Genomic DNA, 19,256 nt, shown 5'->3' with positions numbered 1-19,256 from the left:
CATCAGTGAGCCGTAATTCTGGAAAAATCTCTCTTATTTCAGAGAATTCCAAAGTACTTGTCACTCATGTCTCGTTCTTTCTGCTCTTTCTCATGAATTGTAATTCATATAAACTATTTTGTTTGAACATTCAACGTCTTCCATCTAAGAAGTCTTCAGAGGGATGTGTCTTTAATATCCTGTGAGTTCTGGGTTGCTGATGGAAATAGGAATTTTAGCACAGGAGGAAGTAGTTTAGAAAGCCACATGATCAGAAATTGTGCTGTATGAATCCAGTGCCATCATATGATGTGTTATTCCATGCATAAAATTGCAGATCATAATATCAGTTGACTGACTGTGCATTTGTCTGTCTGATAGGACATCTGTGAAGACATATCGGATCATGTTGAGCAGATCCATGCCCTGTTGGAGACAGAGTTCTCCCTGAAGCTCCTGTCTTACTCGGTGAACATCATAGTGGACATCCGAAGCGTGCAGCTCCTCTGGCACCAGTTGCGAGTGTCCGTGTTGGTTCTGAAAGAGAGGCTTCTCCAGGGCCTCCAGGACTCCAACGGCAACTACACCCGCCAGACAGACATACTACAAGCCTTCAGCCAGGATCACGATGAGGTCAGATACATCTCCAAAACATCATCCAAATTAAACCACCTAACGCGGGTACATCCCTTACTCAGGGTACATCCCTTACTAATTCACAACGACAGAAAGTTAGTTATGCAACAATAGACTCATTTGATATACCCTTGACCAAAGACATTCAGAATACCCTTGCAAACATGCTTTTCTAGCAAACACGTGCAGTGAAGTGTACTTGCATATCCCAGACAAATTCAGGATTGATTTGAATACATTTTAAATTTGAGTTTACAAATGAGTCTGTTTGTTTTTGTGGTCTTGATCATCTTTAGGCTCGGCTGGATGCTTTGACAGAAGTGGACGACTCTGGCCAACTGACCATTAAATGCAGTAAGGACTACTTCTCATTGGACTGTGGCATCACTGCTTACGAACTGAGTGACTACAGCCCCATTGACGATCCAGAAGGTCGAGGGCCACGCTCCCTTTATCCCGAGCTGGAGCAAGACTTTCCAGAACTGCTTCAGAGTGTGGATCTCCTCAACATCGCAGCCTCTAGACAAAACCAATTATCATCTCCACCTGCAGAAGAGTCCACCCAGGAACCTCACCTGCAGAAGAGTCCACCTGTTACCTCCACCCAGGAACCTCAAGAGACAATCAGTGACCCCACCGAAGAAGAAAAAGCACCAGATTCAGCAATGCAGGGAGATTGCGGGTTTGGCCTTTCCAAACGCCCTTTTCAAGGTGGCTTTAAAAGTGACATCTCTCCTACACAGCCTTTGCCTAAAAAGCCCATGTATCTGGAGGGTGATGGGGACACAAGGTGCACTAGGTCTTCGCCTCTCCAGTACCAGGCTGATTTGAGCAGAAGCACACCCTCCCTTCTGGATACACCGGATCGCTCGAAGTTCTGGCTGGAGCTGGAATCAGTCTATCCTGGCAATGGGAGTCACTCCTGTGAGAGTCTACATGCCGTGAACGGGAGGAACTTGCAGATGAGTCTCAAGAGACCATCGGAAGTCCCTCTGGAGAGACTCTCATCAGAGGCCATGCAGGGATTCCACACGCAGAAGCACTTGACAAACTTCAAGACTATGCACTCCAAAGTCAAGCAGGCTTACAGCGACTCTTCCAGCCCTCCACCATCTTCAGGGGAGGACATCTCAGACCCTGACCTGCGGGAAATGTCATCCAGCCCAGACGATCAAGCTCCCGCCACAGGTTCTCTCTGGATCGTGAACCAGAATGCGTTGTGCATCTCCAACACATCAGGGAGCACCAAAGAGCACTGGTATGGCTCGGATGAGTTCCTTGCTCTTCCCGCCCAGATGAAAAAGACTGAGATGTTGGCGATGAAGCTGGAAAGCCTCGCTCAGGCTTTACCGCAAAGAGGCCTGCAAGAGTCTATCCAGGACGTGGATGATTGGGAGCTCACTGAGGTCAACCCTGATTGGGAGAGCAGCAATGATCTCCTTTTGCTTCACCCCTATAAGAAGCCCTCCCGAGCCAGCCGCTTTTCACCTACCTCCTCGAGTGACGTGGCGCCTTCTCTGGATGACAGCATCGATTCTGGCCCACTCAGCGATCTGTTGTCCGAGGATGAGAGGGCGCGAAGCACACCTGAATCCAGGGGTAGAAATATATCAGTTGGCCTGCCCAATGCACCAAAGATGATGTTTCAGTGCACACCCTTGATACAGCAACTACTAGCAGATATTCAGCACCAAGAGAACTACCATGATGTCTGGGCGAAGCTAGAGGTAAGAGATTTCTGCTTTTTGGAACAGTATTCTTGCATAATACAAACTAAAATGAATACTAGCTTACTACTTACTGAGTACTGTGCAGTATATGCTGTATACTATGCCGTATATACTAAAAACCATGCAGTATATGCTTTATACTGTTTCATACTGTATTTTGTGCCACATGTAACTGAAAACTGTTGTATATACAGTATATTAAACACTGTGCAGTATATACTTTATACAGTTCCATACTGTATAAACTGTGTACTGTGACTTATAAAATTGAAAATTGTTGTATATACAGTATGCTGATTACTGGCCAGTATATACTGTACTATATTGCAGTATAATGTACTTTATACTGTTCCATGTATTCTATGCTTTATATACTCTATACTAATTCTGTACAGTATTTACTGTACACCATGGCGTATGTACTGTATACTATGCAGTGTGTACTTAATAAGGTTCCATATATACTCTATACTGTCGTACATAACCGGATGCTGTTATGTTGTATATGCGGTATACTGAATACTGTGCAGTAGATACTGCATACTGTCATGAATACTGTATATTAATACTGTGCAGAATATGCTTTATACTATGCCATATGCACTGTAAACTGAATACTGTGCAGCATATATTTCATATTGTTCCATATTTACTGTATATAGTGCTGTATTAACTGAATGCAATATATACTATTTACTGACCCTTATTCAGTGTATTGAACACTGTACAATATGCACTGTAAACTGCATACTGTTTTTATAGTAAGTTAAACTGTAGGCGTTATTCTATAATAAAAATTTAACAAACTGTAGAATGCTCCATTTGCTGTCACATGATCTCAACATGTTGCATGTGAGTGGTGTTTAGTTATTAACCTTCTTCTGCATTTTGAATTATATTTTCAGAAAAATTGTCTTGACTTTCGACAGTCATGTTAAATAACGAGTGGATACATTTCAGCAAAATTTGTGGGTTGCATTGTGAGATACAGTCTGTCCCGTGTACTGTCCCGAAATACTGCTAATTTTGACAAATCAGGTCATCCTATATTGCAGAAATATTAAGAGTAGTTAGTACACTTGGCCTATTCCTTAAATATCACTCAGCAAAACTAAATAAGCAAGTGTTAATGTTAACCCTCTCGATGGTTAAACTTACATTTATCACAGTTCTGCATTTTCAATTTAATTTGAAAGGGATATAATCACTAAGGAAGTCATTTGTATGCCTTAATCCTCATTCACATAGAGGCGCAAGTTAATATGTGTCACTACACTAAGCAGATATTAAAAACAGCTGATAACTAAAGGGGTAATGAACTAACAAGCCACCTCAGCCTTTTGCTAATATTCAAAGCTTAATTAACAGGATTGCACTCCTCGACAACCTCTCTTCAGTCCCAAGTCTGTAATTAAATGATTAGCTACGTAATTAAGAACATGCAATCGTGTTTATAAAGAACCCGGGTGCTTGAGGAAACCTAAACTTGTCAGACTAGTTCTTCACTTTCTTATGGGCAATGTGCAGAATAGCATATTATCATATTCTTATTGTTGCTGAACTATATAGTATGTGCACGATGCACACAGATTTTCTGGATGCATGGAAATGCCCAGATGACTTAATAGATTTGCTGAAATGTTGTATCCCACAATGCAATGCGTCCAGCTTTAGGAATTGTGTGACACATGTACTGTAAATTAGAGCTATTTTGTTTTTACCTTTTTTGACTCGTTTGATCAGACTGCATGCCACATCAAAACATTTTTAAAAAATTATTAAAATAATTAAATATGCAATAGTATTTACATTTTATTAATTAGCAGATGCTTTTATTAAGCAAATAAGGAACATCACAAGCAGGTTGTCGAATGAGCCAAATTAATGAAGCTTACGGTACATAATGAGCACAATGTGGCATACAGCTGTTTGAAATGTTTATCATGGAATTATGCATATAAACATTATTTTTTTAAAATAGTTGGCAATATACTGTTGCAATAAGCAGTAATTTAATACTGTGATGTTTTATTATTTAGCCATCTAGATTCATCAGGTCTCATCAGTAATGCATTACACTTTATGTTTGAATTATAAGAATTACATCAATATAAGAAATGGCAAAGTTTTGTTCTAAAAAGATAAAGCATAATAATTTTCTGACTGTTGACCATGAGATGAGTTTTACTGTTTGGTTTACTGTCTTAGAGACACAGTAGCGTACTATCTATGCCATCTGGTGGTCAAATAGAAATTCACACCATGAACACCATTCAGTAAACCTAAATTAATATAGATTAATAACTGTGTGTTTATGAAAATGAGTCAATCATGAGTGCATCGGATTAAGTTTATTTAACAAGGTCATTTAGATGCATCTTTTGATATTTTGGTTTAAAAAACTTGCATAGTGCCCCAAAATGCAATAGAAATTAAAGTTATGGTTTCTACAGTAAAAACATGGTAAATTGATATTAGCCACTATTGTCATAAAAAAATAAGACAAATCATTCTTGCACTGTTTGAAGGAGGTGTCATATTAATTTATTAAGAGTCTGCATTAGTTTTGTAACCGGTATTTTGGTGGGAACTATGGTTATACTGTTTGTGTGCAATATTTTGTGCATTCATTCTATGGTCAGCTGCATAAGATACTTAGGCTAGTCTTACAAATAAGACATCTGTTTTAATTATTTAAGATCAAAGGTCAGTTATATTAAAACATAGATTTAAACATAGAGTGCTATTAAAAAATAAAATAAAAAATAAAACCGTTCACTTCTACTGTTCTTAAAACGCAGTCTTAACACAGAGGCTAATTTATGTAAATGGCCACTTATTTTCAATGATCAATAACATTAGACACATTTCATCCAGTGTCATGACTTTATATCGTCCCCTGGAATTCTTTCAGTTCACACTAATGCATATTTTATCTTCTTCTGTTTCATCCAAGCAGATCAATCCTTACAGCATAGGAAGCACTTTTGAAAGCTACTTCATAACACTCCTAATGTCTTAGGAGCAGTATCCATGGCAATCATGCCGATCTGATGGAGGTGAATGACTAGTGAAGGGAAGGATGCCCTCAAAAGTTTTCAGCTGAAATCCTTCCTTTGATTCCAGTGCAGGCGTGTGCGTGTGTGTGAGTGTGTGTGAGTGTGTGCAGTAAGCTCACTGGAGCGGGAGGATGTAGGCAGCCACATCCACCTGAGATGATGCGTGTCACAGGAGGAGGTGATTGATTACATTAGTATTCAGCCGCTGGAGATGACTTCATTCTCATGGCAACAGACAGCTGGCAGCTGAAGCCTCTTCTTGGGGGCGTCTCAGGGGCCTAGTCATGTGTGACGCCACCAACCCGTCTTCCCCTTCTCCTTGTCTTTTTCTCTCTCTCTCTCTCTGTCTCCTCTGCCTCCCCCCACTTTGACATTCTTTGCATATCTTTGTCTATACGTCTTTATTTTTGGTGCCAGTTATGGTATTGAAAATAAAAATAAGAATGTACAAAAAAATAATTATACAAAAATGCCAAAAAAAAAAAAAAAAGGTGAGGGAATTAAATAAGATAAAGGTTTTTTTTTAATGATACTAAAATGATAGATAGATAGATAGATAGATAGATAGATACAAAGTATTGTATTATTTGGTATAAACAATGATGCTTATCTTTAAAATAATTTGCATTTATTTATTTAAATATTCATTGCAGATAGAAAATGAAGCCTATTTTTCATTGTGACATTTTCATAACTGGCAATGTAATTTGATTTATTTTTTATTTTATTTCATCTTTTATTTTATTTTATTAATTTTTGAGTGAACAATTCCTATTTAATGCAAATAAACAGACAACATGAATATGCTGATAAAAGCAGAAATAAAACATCAAGATGATTAAATCAACAAATTTTCATTTTGGGGTGAACAATTCTTGAATATGGCCATAAAAGCAATGATTGGTTTCTGAGGTTGTCCAATTCAAAAATGAATTTGGCAGTAACCGACTTCCCTCGCCCATTAGTGCTCTCTCTCTCACTCTCTCTCTCTGTCTGTCTTTCTCTTTCTTTTTCTTTCTCTGGGGCATGGAGTCGTGTCTCATTTTCTCTTCCTCCCTCTGTAATACACTCACAAACAGGTCTGGTGACAAGCTCAGTTAATGCTGTGACCAGCGGCTACATATTCATCTGTTCTGAGAGCTTTATCAGTGCACAAGATGAGAGCGAAACGCATGCCGTCCCTGCCAGGGGAATAATTTAGCGGCAGTATCTATTGATCTCCATCGACTGCCACAATCTCACAGAATTCCTTTGGTCTATATGATGATATACAATATTGCAGAAAAGCTGGAGAGATGTGCGATAGTTTCAGGGCTTTCTTTCTTTCACATAAAAGTGGTCTACCAGCTCTGGCCAGCTTGACCAAGACAGTCCGCCAGACCAAAACCAGGTCCAGTTGATCTGCTCAACGCATAGAAACCAGTAGGAGATGCATTCAGGCCTTATTCTGACATCTGAAATGGCAGATCTGATTCCTCTCCAACATTTAGCTTTGAAAGCAGAGCCAGTCTCACCTACTTCAAAGCTTGTCTGCCGGTGAAGGCCAAACAGTTGATAAATTATGGGATTTTTAGCCGACGTCTGCGGAGAGGTCATTTGTATCAATTTCTTTGATTTTCGCCAATGTTAGATAATGAGCAGGAGGAGCTGCCTTGGAGAAAGGGTGAGATGTTCTCATATTACATTCTGATGGTTCATTAGAGGCTTTATGAAATGGTATTTGATCCGTTTGGGCGTATGACATCAGAACATCAGAAGACCGGCATATTTGTCACTCTAATTAGAGCTCAGATCCTCGACGTTCACCCTCTGGTTAACCACAGACTTCAAGGAATCGTTCACCTGAAAAGTCATCATTTACTCACCTTCATTTCATACTTTTTCTTCCATGTGCAGAAGGATGTTCAAACAGCTCAAATGAGTGCTGCTGAGCACCAAAAATAACACAATAGTACCACAAAAGTATAATAAAAACAGGCTATATGACTTCTACCTCCGGTTTCACAGACAAGGCTTAAACCTAGTCCTAGACTAAAATCTAAATCTGAGCTGTTTAAACTGAAAGAAACTTGCACTGACTGATCTTAAAATGTAACAGCGCCTTTGTTTTGCCTCAAGATGCACACCAGTCATGTTTTTTTCTAAGTATGTTTATAAAAATTACTTAAATGTCCTAATTGAACTATGGCCTAATCCTGGTTTAGTTTAAGGCCTGTCTGTGAAACCAGGCCCTAAAGTCTTATGAAACACATTTTCATTGAATTACAACTTACATTTTGGCCAGTTCCTCACACAAAGCTTTCATGTGTCTTCAGAAGACTTGATAGGTAGCTATAGATACTAATATAGACTTTATGGGTTGTTTTGTCCTTTTTTAGGTATAAACACTACATCTGCATTTGTTGTTTGGAACAGAGCAGTTTGGACATTCTGTGAAATGTTCAGTGAGCTGTTCCTCAAGTGTTTGTTTTAGCTAGAAGCAGCTGGTGGAATCTAGTGTTTCTGTGGTCCAGAAGATGGCAGTATGGACACACCGAGCACATTGAATCTCCTCTCACTGAAAAAGCCATTGAGGCACATCAAGAGCAGCTTCTGTGTGACATTCCCTTAAGCATTGTGTGCTTTTGACAAATGCAAACCCTTACTTTGAAACTTTTATCAGTTTATCAAACCTTATCAAAACACTTGATTATTTTTCTGAGGCCCTGTTTGTTGTATTGTGGTGTAACACATGGTGGTTTTGTTCAGATTTTTATGTTTCGAGACTTTTGATATCAAAGCAGTCACATTTGCTGTGTTTGACTGTGTTGATGTGTCTGTGTGTTTGTTCTTACAGGGTTTTGTCAGCAAACTGGATGAGTTCATCTGCTGGCTGAGAGATGCTCTAGAAACCACAGACAACTGGACGCCACCCAGAGCTGATATCGACAGCCTCAAACTCTACCTGGAAACTCACCTTGTGAGTAAACGTCACATAAAACTCACATAAGTTAACAAATGAGCACATGGTCAGAAGTGTTTCCCCTAGTGCTTTTTTTTATTTCATTTTACAATCTTAAAGGAGGATTTTTGCTCAGATGTTGCTCTTTCATAGTTTCATCATGTCTCTCAGTCAAGTATCACCTTTGTCTCCAACATTTCTTATAAATTGCTCAGGAGGAATCACAATGGGCATGATTGATTTGTGAGTTGATTGTTTATGTACAAAAAGATTTAGATCTATAAAATGAAAGCAGATAGCAGCTCAGATGATTTGGTTTTGAAATGTATTAATAGTACATTTATGTGCATTTGCTTTTGAAAAGAGTTTTACGGTAGAATTTAATATTTTACAGTAATAAATAGGTCATTTATAATTTACTCGAAATTTTCGATAAATTACTGTGTGTGTGTGTGTATAAAATATAAATCTTTATAATAATTTTCATATGATCAAAAGTAAATTATAAATATACACATATAATTTAAAATTTTCATATATTGCAATATATAATATTATATAATATTTAAATAATTCATAATTTACTCCAATTATGGAATATATATATTAAAACAAAAATATATATATATATTACTATATTGTCAAAAGTAAATTATAAATGTAAATTCATTTATTTATAAATATGTATAATTTAATATTTTCATATATGGTGTTCATATCATTTTTAAATAAATAATTTACATTAAAAAATACATTTTCTCTATTTCAAAGTATAAAATATTTTATAATTTTAATGAGTATAAATACATAGGATTATATTTAATATTATCATAAATAATTTTAAATGAAAATGTATTATTTATAAACATTTATAATTTAACGTCTTTATATGTTATCAAAAGTAAATGGTTAATGTACATGTGTTTTTTTAATAAATCTGTATAATTTAACATTATATTATATAAATAAATGCTGATATTATATTAACCCTAGACCACTAGTTGACACGTGAGATTGCTAGGATTGGTTTCAAGAGATCTGAGAAGTAGGAGACATGAGCAAAGTCCTTCATTTGTCTTTCTTTAAATCTCATTGCTGTCTAGGAAAACTAATTGAGATATTAAAAAGATCTCTTTTTATGAGTTGTCCTTCCAATGGGAGTGTGAAACCCTTACTAACTCGTATCAGAAGCGTATCGTGTTTACCTCGTGCACCAGCGAGACGTGTTTGTTTATCCATCTGTCTGTGTGACCGGCCGTCTGTACTGCAGGAGGAAAATCACAGTGTTTTATAGTGAGGGGCTTCACTCATTTTTATTGATTCAGAGAGCGGGGTCACACACTTGCTGTCTCTTATCCAGCGTTCGGGGCTCTCAGGATGTGCTCACAGGTTTAATGTCTGGGCATTAAGTCCAGCTGGCAGGTGGGGAGCGTGTGTGTTTGTGTCCGTGCGCATATATGTGTGTGTCTGTGAGCACGGATCTTTCCGGTACCCACGGGAGAGCCGTAAGGAGGAGTTTGGCTGTTGCAGGGTAGGAAGAGAAGGAGAGAGAGAGAAAAGGAGTGGGCTTTCTTTATAAGGCATTGAGAGATTGTGAAATGAAACAGCTATTGATTGTGCTGGGTGGCGGATCCAGGTCTCTGAATCACATTAACCACACACACACACACACACACAAGCCGGCCTCCATTGGCAAATGAGGCACAGAAACAAGGGCCCCCAGTCACACAGATAGTGAGTTGTGCTCCTGCTTTCCAACATACACACAAACATTAAAGGCATTCTTTATATGTCAGTTAGTACATAAACCACACAGTCTTTTACATTTGAGTGGACAGTATTTAAAAAGGTTTTTAAAGGCCATGACTATTATTTCATGTCATTTACATGCTGGTATGCTCCTACAAGTTAACAAAACTACTGAAACATTTAGTAAATTGATATATCGGGAAGTCGTGGCCTAATGGTTAGAGAGTCGGACTCAAAACCCAAAGGTTGCGAGTTCGAGTCTCAGGTCCGGCAGGAATTGTCCAGCCCTCAATACCATGACTGAGGTGCCCTTGAGCAAGGCACCAAATCACCAACTACTCCCTGCGTGCTGTAGCATAAATGGCTGCCCACTGCTCCGGGTGTGTGCTCACGGTGTGTGTGTGTGTTCACTGCTGTGTATGTGCACTTTGGATGCAGAGCACTAATTCCGAGTATGGGTCACCATACTTGGCCACATGTCATGTCACTTTCACATTTTTCAATGTAAAGTCTGGACTAAAAAATGGACTAAAAATTTAGCACTTACAAAATTGTCTAGTCAAATGGTCTCTTGAAGTTTCTGTTTGCAATGACAAACCCTGTATTCTCTTTTGTATTTGCATGTTAGTGTTGTCGTCTAGCTAAATTAATTACTTTAAAATGTAGTACTTCATAACTTGAATTTGCTGCTTAACTATTTTAGATAGCCTACTGTAGTTGCATCTTCAGCAGTCGTTTTGTAAAAAATTGAATGTTAACCCCGCTAACCAGCCCAAGGTTGTTTGCTGGTCTTGCATTTACTTAAGATATTTTAACTTGTTTTCCAGTCTGACCCACTGACTCGTGTGATCAAAACCCCTTTAAAACCATCAAGCCACCAGTTTGGCAGCCAGCAAACAGGCTTTTTAAAGCTGTTTATTTCACTAGGGAAATGTCATAAACTCTTCTTCTTTCCCAGCCAAAAAAAACATCCATGAACTTCTAAATTCACCAAAAATGGTTACCATCTGGCCATCTTCAGCATGCTACTTTCAACATACTAAAATATTGCAGATAGTAGGGCTGGGCAAAAAAAACTATTTTTCGATGAATCGTTTTTTTTAATGATGTCAATTCAATATCGATTCTCAAAAGCAGTAAATTTATCTTTTCCTGTATTTATTCTTATCATTAGTCTTCTCATTCATTCAGTGCTTATCACGGCGGAGATAATGTTGACAAGAACCGAGAACAAAGCCATACGCGTAATTCGTAATGCTTTACGATTATATACATTCTTGCTAAACACATAAGGCACCATGATTTCCACAATGAATGAATGAATGAATGAATGAATGGCAGATGACGCACTGTTTTGTTTACTACACACATACTAAAGCGCGGAGGACGCTCGCTGTGTTTTCATCTTCTGCCGTCTCACTATATGATTATATTAACACACGAATATCAGCCGTAGCAGATAGCATGTGATTTGTCAACCAGTATTGTTCTTAAATAAGCTTTTTGAAATGTATTTGTACATAACATGTTTATGAATATATATAACATAATGAAATTTTACTTTGTAAAAAATTTGTATTTTATAAATATTTTATGAAGTATAATAGCCTACATAATATATTAAGGTAAATTCACCTGAGAAATATGACCATTTTTGTCATCACTTTCTCGCCCTGTCATTCTGAACATGAAAGTTCGTCTCCAAACAGCATTGGACCCCTTCATAAACCAAAACATTCCTGGGACATTTTTCTAAATATTTCCTTGTGTTTTTCATATAGAAGAAAGAAAGTCATAGTGTACAGGTTTGGAATGAAATGAGTGTGAGTAAATGATGACAGAATTTATGTTTTGGGTGAACTGTCCCTTTAATAACAAACACAGCACTGGTGATCCAGGAGAGACCGACAGGCCGTCCTCCTGTTTCCTCACCCCAGAATCCACAAATTCCTTCAAACCTGCACACCACAAACCCCAATCTGTCTCCAGACAGGTGTCCTCGCCTAGCAGCCTTCCCTCCGTTCTCTCTCTTTCTCTGATTTGGGGATTAGGACAGGGGGAGGTTCGTGGTCCACTGGTTGCTGTGGCACATCTATTGATGTCGAGTAAGCGATAACCTGTCTGCCCTCACGTCTGATCCTAGCCAGAGCGGGGCGGCAATCTGCTCGCACACAAACACACGCAGACGACGCACACGTCAAGAGCTAGCAGAACAAAGCACGTATCACCTCCCATGTGAAGATGCAACACAAATTTGTAGCGTAATAGCAAACAAAACACCTGCTTTAGGAATCAACTTAAAATGCAGATTTCGGCATGGGGCGCTCAAACTGTTAGGTTTCATTCATGAACACATTGGATTTTCTCTTTGAGTCTGGGTTTTGAAGGTAAAGGTGATGATGAAATGGATGTAAGGGTATTTGAAACTTGACAGGAATGTTTTTGAGGTGTTTGTACATCCTCGTTTAATAAAACATGACGTGCGTTGCCTTATTGCTTATGCTGAACCTTGAATTGGAGCTGCACGAATTGATATAAAGAGTCTCTTAATAAGATTGTGATATTGATATCGCCTCAGTTAGAGTTGATGGGATTATTACAGCTCGCTTTTTAATGCCGTTGAATACAGTATACGAGTGTCCTTGCCATGTGCACCAAAAATTGATATTACACCCTATTACTAGAGCATTTTGTTGTAGCATAAATCAGTGATGGATATCTGTTTATTCTGCGTTTTTTTCCCCTTTGGTTTGTTTACTCATTTTAAAGGCGTTTAGCTCTGTAAAGGATATCAATTTCAGCCTGTATCCGAACTCATAAATAAGCTCTCCTCACTTTCTCTCGTGTCTGTCATGAGTGATAAATTCTCTCACCTGCTGATCCATCACCCGTCTCGTCCCGCTCGCGCTTTCTGATGGCACAAAGTTGAGCGAGAGAGAGAGTCTCGGCCTTCTCGCTCCGCTCTCAGATGGCCTCAGACACCAGACCATCCATTTAATATGCGACGGCCATTTCTGTGCTTTCTTAGTCACTAAACTTAGGGCTTGTTTACTTGTACATGATTAGTGCTTTCTGATGTTATTTTAAAAACCAGGCTGTTTGTTCAGTATACTGCCTACTTAACCTGATAAAAAATACTGTATCATATTTTATATGCAAATTTTTAAGGCTTCTAAAATTAAGAATTCACTGAAAAAACTTATACAGAATGTACTACATGCTTTCTGTCATCTGATTCGATAGTTTCTACTTTATTAGCCACGTCTTCCTTCATGCCGTGGTTCATGTGTCTTTTTGCTGAGAAATCTTTGCTGATTTTTAAAAATCAGATTTTGTTAGTAATATTTCAAGAGTTACTAGACTGAAGCAACTTACTTGAGTATGCATACATTATTATTTAAATTTTTTTTTTACAAAAATCATGTTCAAATGTGAGTATCATCATTGTATTCATTACATGTTTTGCTGCCCACAGTGCAAACTGCTTCGATCATAAAACTAAGCATTTAAATATCATCTAATACATATTATTGGGAGATACAGTGACAGCTGATTTTGGATGCATTTTATGTAAGTAGTCTGTCATATTGTTATGAAGATCTCATTAGTTTACAGTAGAATAATTTTTATCTCACTTTTTGGCCATTTTTTGGCAATATCAGCAACGAAATTGCATAGTTTTGAATAAAATTGAGGTGTTTTTTTCCTCCACTAATATTAATGCAGTATTCTCCTGTATCATATATATATATATATATATATATATATATATATATATATATATATATATATATATATATATATATATATATATATATATATATATATATATATAATACTCGACAAAAAAAAACTTTTAATTTTTTTTTCTAAAGGTTGAATAAACTGTTCCATTTTAAGTAGATTTTCCTATTATTTCATATGTTAGACCTTACAGGGTTAACAGTATGTACATGTATACTTTCTTCATGTGCAGCAATCAACATTTGTTAGCATTTGTTTGGTTCCATACTACTACAAGATTTGGTGTGTATAGTGTTCATAGTATGCATTTTCTGGATGTACAGAATGCCCAAGAGACCTGCTTACATTTGCCAAAATGTGCAGTATACAAGCGCACTGCATCGAATACTATGTCCCATAATGTATCCCATAATGCAGTGCACTCTCTTTGACCTTACATTTCCAGAGTGACATATTATTATTTTGTCTGACTGCAAAGATATTTATAGATATATATACAAAATGGCACTACAGTGCAAAATAATATTTTTGTTTGTTCAGAGATCATAAGGGATATTATAGTTGGAAAAAACTTAACTTTAAACTTATTTTTTAAATTTAAACTTAATTTATTCCAGCTAGTCGACAAGACAACATTTCTCATTTTTGGATAGTTTAACTATTATTTAAGTATTAAGTAAAACTTAATGAAATAAAAAGAATAAATGAAAACGAATAAAAACTATATAGACATCATAGACAACACAATTAAGAAAATTACTTTTTTAGAATAGATTTATACTAATTAATACAATTAGTAATATAAACAAAAACTATAATAGATACTAAAATAATGCCGATGCTGCCAAAAAATTTTTTTTTGTGTGTAATTATAAATTTAAAAACAAGGGTTCTGTTGAGTCGTTTTTGTAGAGTTGTGACTGAATTTTGAAAAGTCAAGTCAAGCATGTCAACAAACCGGAATTGCAATGTCAGACTCATTTGAGTCATGGCATACTATGCTGTTGTACACTACACTTTTTGAAAAACATAGTCATCATAATCCATTCCGTTCATACAGATAACTGCGCTCAGAGTATACAGTACGTAATGCAAAATTAGTACGAGTAGCATGTTAGACTGCATGAGTGAACAGACATTTGTGACAGCAGGATGAATTGGAAACTCTTTACAGAACGTTGATGCATCTTTCTGTCAGGTTTGCTGTCAGACAGACAGGCAGGCAGACAGCTGAAGGTGAAAATGGGCCGTGGCGGCTCCCACTGCCCTCCGTGCCGCTGGTCAGATCAGAACGGTCGGTAATGGTGTGAAACAGGGCAGAGGGAGATCTGAGGAGATGAGAATCGAAGGTGAGGATGGCTCTAGGCGCCTCAACCTCGGGGCCCCTGTGGGAGCGCAGCCCACCGCCCCCCTTGTTCCCACCCGTCAACCTCCGTACATCTTCAAAAGCACATCCCTCGCCAGCCCCCCTTTCCTCGCGGACGCAGGATAATGCTCTCTACTCTTTGATTACACTTAGCAATTGGAGAGCCCTCCGTTCGAGAGCGCCGGGTATTATCAAAACCAATCAACATGAAAGTTTTTTTCTCCCATCCGTTGCCGGGGCGAGAGCAGGGGGGAAAAACAGTGTTTGGTGGGGGTTTCGAGAGAAAAAAAAGGTGAAATAGAGACATCAGAGTAAATGGGCAGCCTGTTGGGAGACATACACATGACTGAGAGTTGGAAAGCACCCGACTGATGGATGCTTTGAGCCGCTGAGCGCCACGCACTGAATTGTGGGTTTAAGACAGAAATAGAAAGACGGGAGCGCGGTTGCTCAGTCCCGAGGTCATTTTCTGGAGGGCGCGACTGTGGGAGAAACGGCTTCAGTTTTATAATGTCATTTGAATATTAGTTTATGCCGCGGATGATGAATTAGAGGGACGGCTGTCGTTTGTTAATAATTCAGCGGCGCGGATGGCAGGATAGACTCGGACAAATACAGAGAGATGGGCTTCATTCCTCTGAGGATGTATGAATAATGCTCGTTTGAGATCAAGGAGTGTGTGAAGGGTGTTTAAAGGTTGCGTGTCGACAGCGCAGCTGGAGATTATATACATTCTTGCTGAAGCACTTAATGTGACTTATGAGGGTTTGTTTCAATGGGATGAAACCGGACGACGAGTTCAAGGAAGCTGATTTCACCTGACCCGTTAGGAGTCCTGTAGGAAAGAAACATGAGATCTCCTTACTATCTCCTAGGCTGCATTGAAATTAATTAGAATGCAAATTAAGACTTTTGTTCAAGTTTTCTGAAAAGATCTCAACAGTCTCAAATTATGATCTGATCATTATGAACTCATCATCAATATTTCTCAACGATTTCTCTCATGATCAAATGATCTGAACTCCTATTCACATTCTTTTATAGATGTACATCTATATGATCCAAAATACAGTAAAAGCAGTAATATTGTGAAATATTATTATAGTTTGAAATTCTATTTGAATATATTTTAAAATGTAATTTATTCTTGTGATGCAAAGCTGAATTTTCAGCATCATTACTCCAGTCTTCAGTGTCACATGATCCTTCAGAAATCTTTCTAAACAGCAACCTGTGAGCAATCAAATATTCATTAAAACTGATTTAATGTGTCTCGTTTCTTGTTGGTTGCATTGAGATTAATTTTAAGTTTCCTGAAGAGATCTCAATAATGAAGTTTCCTGATTCTCAGTTTCTAAAGAGATCTCAACAATATCAACTTGTGATCAGATAAATATTTGTCATCATGGTTTCTCATGATCAAATGATCTGAGCTGCTATCAGTATTCATTTTATTGCTCTATAGTATTGCTGTTTGTGAACTATTAACTTTTGATTTGTTTTCATCTTTATTTGTTCAAACAAATTTATGTTTGTGACTAAGTTTATTATTAAATAAAACAAAAATAGGGAATCCGTTTAAACTCATAAGTTATATAAAAAAAACTACCATTGGGCAATACAATATACATTATTCCATTGCAATCTCTTTAATAAATGGAGAGTAAATTGAGACTTTTGCTTTTACATTTTCACGTTTTCCCTGTTACTGTATTACAGTAAAATCAAAATATTATAATGATTTACAGAACAATCTAACATCTAAAATCTCATTTTGCACCTGTTATAGTTGTCTTGCAGAAAAAAAATAGTTATTTGTTTATTTCTTTATATTTTATTTACTTGTCTTTGTCTTCCTGATATTTTTATTGAATATTTATTGCTTACTTTATTTACTAAGAAGTCTAAATGGGGGATTTTAAGGGGAAAATGTGCGTAATTTTCATGAAAACTATGCAGAAATTTTAATATTCTCCTAAATCAGGTTTCACTTTCTTTATGCAAAATACAACATTTTTCTTTAAATTTGTGGTCAATTTAAATCTGGATGTTTCTTTTTTTTATTAGATTTACCCATTAACTCTCTTGAGCAATGAAAGAGCAATCTTTGAACAATACAATCCTCCTGGCAGATGAGCGATGACGTTTGTGTTCATGTGTGTGTAGAGCTTCAAACTCAACGTGGACAGTCACAGCGCTCTGAAAGACAGTCTCCTGGAGGAGGGACAGCAGCTCCTGGAACTCATCACCTCCCACAAATCAGGTACGGTTCTGCCGAGCCACACATTTATTATTAATGTTTGTATTAACATAGTGACCTTCAGAATTTATAAATCCTCAAGTAACCGCTTCTGAAGCGCCGAGCGCACGCCTTTTCACATACATTACAAATGGCACACGGCCTGCTGAATTGAGTTCTGGGATAAAGCGGAGAGACAGGTTCGGCGGCCCGGCAAAGCGCTTCTAAAGCCGTATATGAAGAGAGCGGGAATTAAGAACAGCAGGTTGAGGAGTCAGAGGCTATTGCAGACACTCGTTCCTCTACCATATCTGTGATTATTCACCTGAAGAGTCTCGCCGAGTGCTCGGCAAATGCACAAATCCACTCAGCTGACCTCCCTGCTGGTATGTCTCGTCTCCGCTGGGTAAAGCCGGCTACCATTAAATATGCAGATGGCTCTCAGAGGCAGAAGCGCTTCCTTATAATGCCCCGACAGCCCTGTCCTGCGGTGCCGCAGCGTGACGACAACTCCCTGCCAACTATACAAACACAAACATGCACGCTCGCACCTTTACTATAACCCAACCTTCTGTAGGGAGCTTCTTAAAGGGGCCACTTCTATACTTTTTCATCCTTTAGAGTGTCCACTTATGGGTCATTAGGACCAGGAATGTGTGTCAAGTAAAGTAAATAGTGAACATTTTGATTTTAAAAAGGACATTCTGCAGTTTGAATCGAGTACCGTTCAAAGGTTTGTGGTCAGTATGAAGTTTTTAAAGGAAGTCTCTTATATTCATCAAGATTGCATTTTTTTTAAATGCAGTAAAACTGTAAAATAACTGTTTTCTATTTTAATATATTTAGGGTTTACTAAACACGGCAAATTAGGGTCAGTGTGCAATTCCAAAAGGAAATAGAAATTTCTGTGGGTGATTTACTGACAATGCGCAAATTAAAGAACACTGACGCAACATCTCATCTAGATATCGACCAACACAATATAGCAAGCGCAGCGCAAATTAGCGTAGTCGCAAATATAGAATAAAGAAATATACCGGAGGCCAAAAAAATGAAGGTTTTGATAGACCTGGTATTGCATGACTCCTCCTAGTTGAGGGTACCTAGTCATCTTTTATTTCCTGAAGCAAATTAAAAATAATATGTCTTGGTAAACTATGTTTGGATAATGTGTTCTTCTGGCATTCCAAATGAATTAATACGTATGGAAAAAATCCTCTCCCTACTACCATGTGCTCTCTGTTCTTTGCGTTGCCTCCTCTTAGCAACAAGATTTGCAGCCATTTCAAGCGCAAAATAGTTTAAGACATGCTTTTAATGTTAAATAATGATGCAAAAAACTGTAATTTGACGAGTGCAAACGTTAGCAGAGTAAATCGCATTGCGTGATTTATTTTAAAACTCTCCTTCCATAAATTTTGCGTCTGAAACGGAAACTCCTACAAATGCATATTCAATAAGGTCAGGCACAAAAATAACTGTGTCCACGCCTTTTCAGTGCTAATTCTTCCCTGCGCGTCTTTAATAAATCCTGACAGTACTGTTTTAACACCAAAAGACGGTTTTCTCTGGTGAAAGCTGTTAGTAAATCTGGCCCTTAATGTTTTTCTACTTCAGAAATCATTCTAATATTCTGATTTGGTGCTCTCAAAACATTTCTTCTTATTATCAGCGTTGAAAGCTTCTTAATATATTTTTTGGGAAATAATTTCCTAGATTTTTTAATAAATAGAAAGTGCAAAGGAATAGCATTTATTGAAATAGTAATAAGTAACAATATTTTCATCAAATGTTTTATAAAAAATACAGAAAA

The 19,256-nt window shown here is 37.5% G+C and overlaps 1 protein-coding gene across 2 annotated transcripts in view; it reads left to right on the top strand.

Annotated features, from left to right (window-relative positions):
* Positions 1–19,256, top strand: part of akap6 (A kinase (PRKA) anchor protein 6) — a 117,331-nt gene that overhangs the window by 3,022 nt on the left and 95,053 nt on the right. For both annotated transcript variants that reach the window (XM_079443082.1, XM_079443083.1), the window contains exons 2-5: positions 361–612; positions 912–2,342; positions 8,241–8,363; positions 17,371–17,467. In XM_079443082.1, coding sequence (XP_079299208.1) covers positions 1,281–2,342; positions 8,241–8,363; positions 17,371–17,467 — 1,282 coding nt within the window. In that variant the 5' untranslated portion in view covers positions 361–612; positions 912–1,280. The remainder of the gene's footprint in view (positions 1–360; positions 613–911; positions 2,343–8,240; positions 8,364–17,370; positions 17,468–19,256) is intronic.

Source organism: Barbus barbus (genome assembly GCF_936440315.1).
Source record: "Barbus barbus genome assembly, chromosome: 20".
NCBI lineage: Eukaryota > Metazoa > Chordata > Actinopteri > Cypriniformes > Cyprinidae > Barbus > Barbus barbus.
This window is presented reverse-complemented; position numbering and strand designations above follow the sequence as displayed.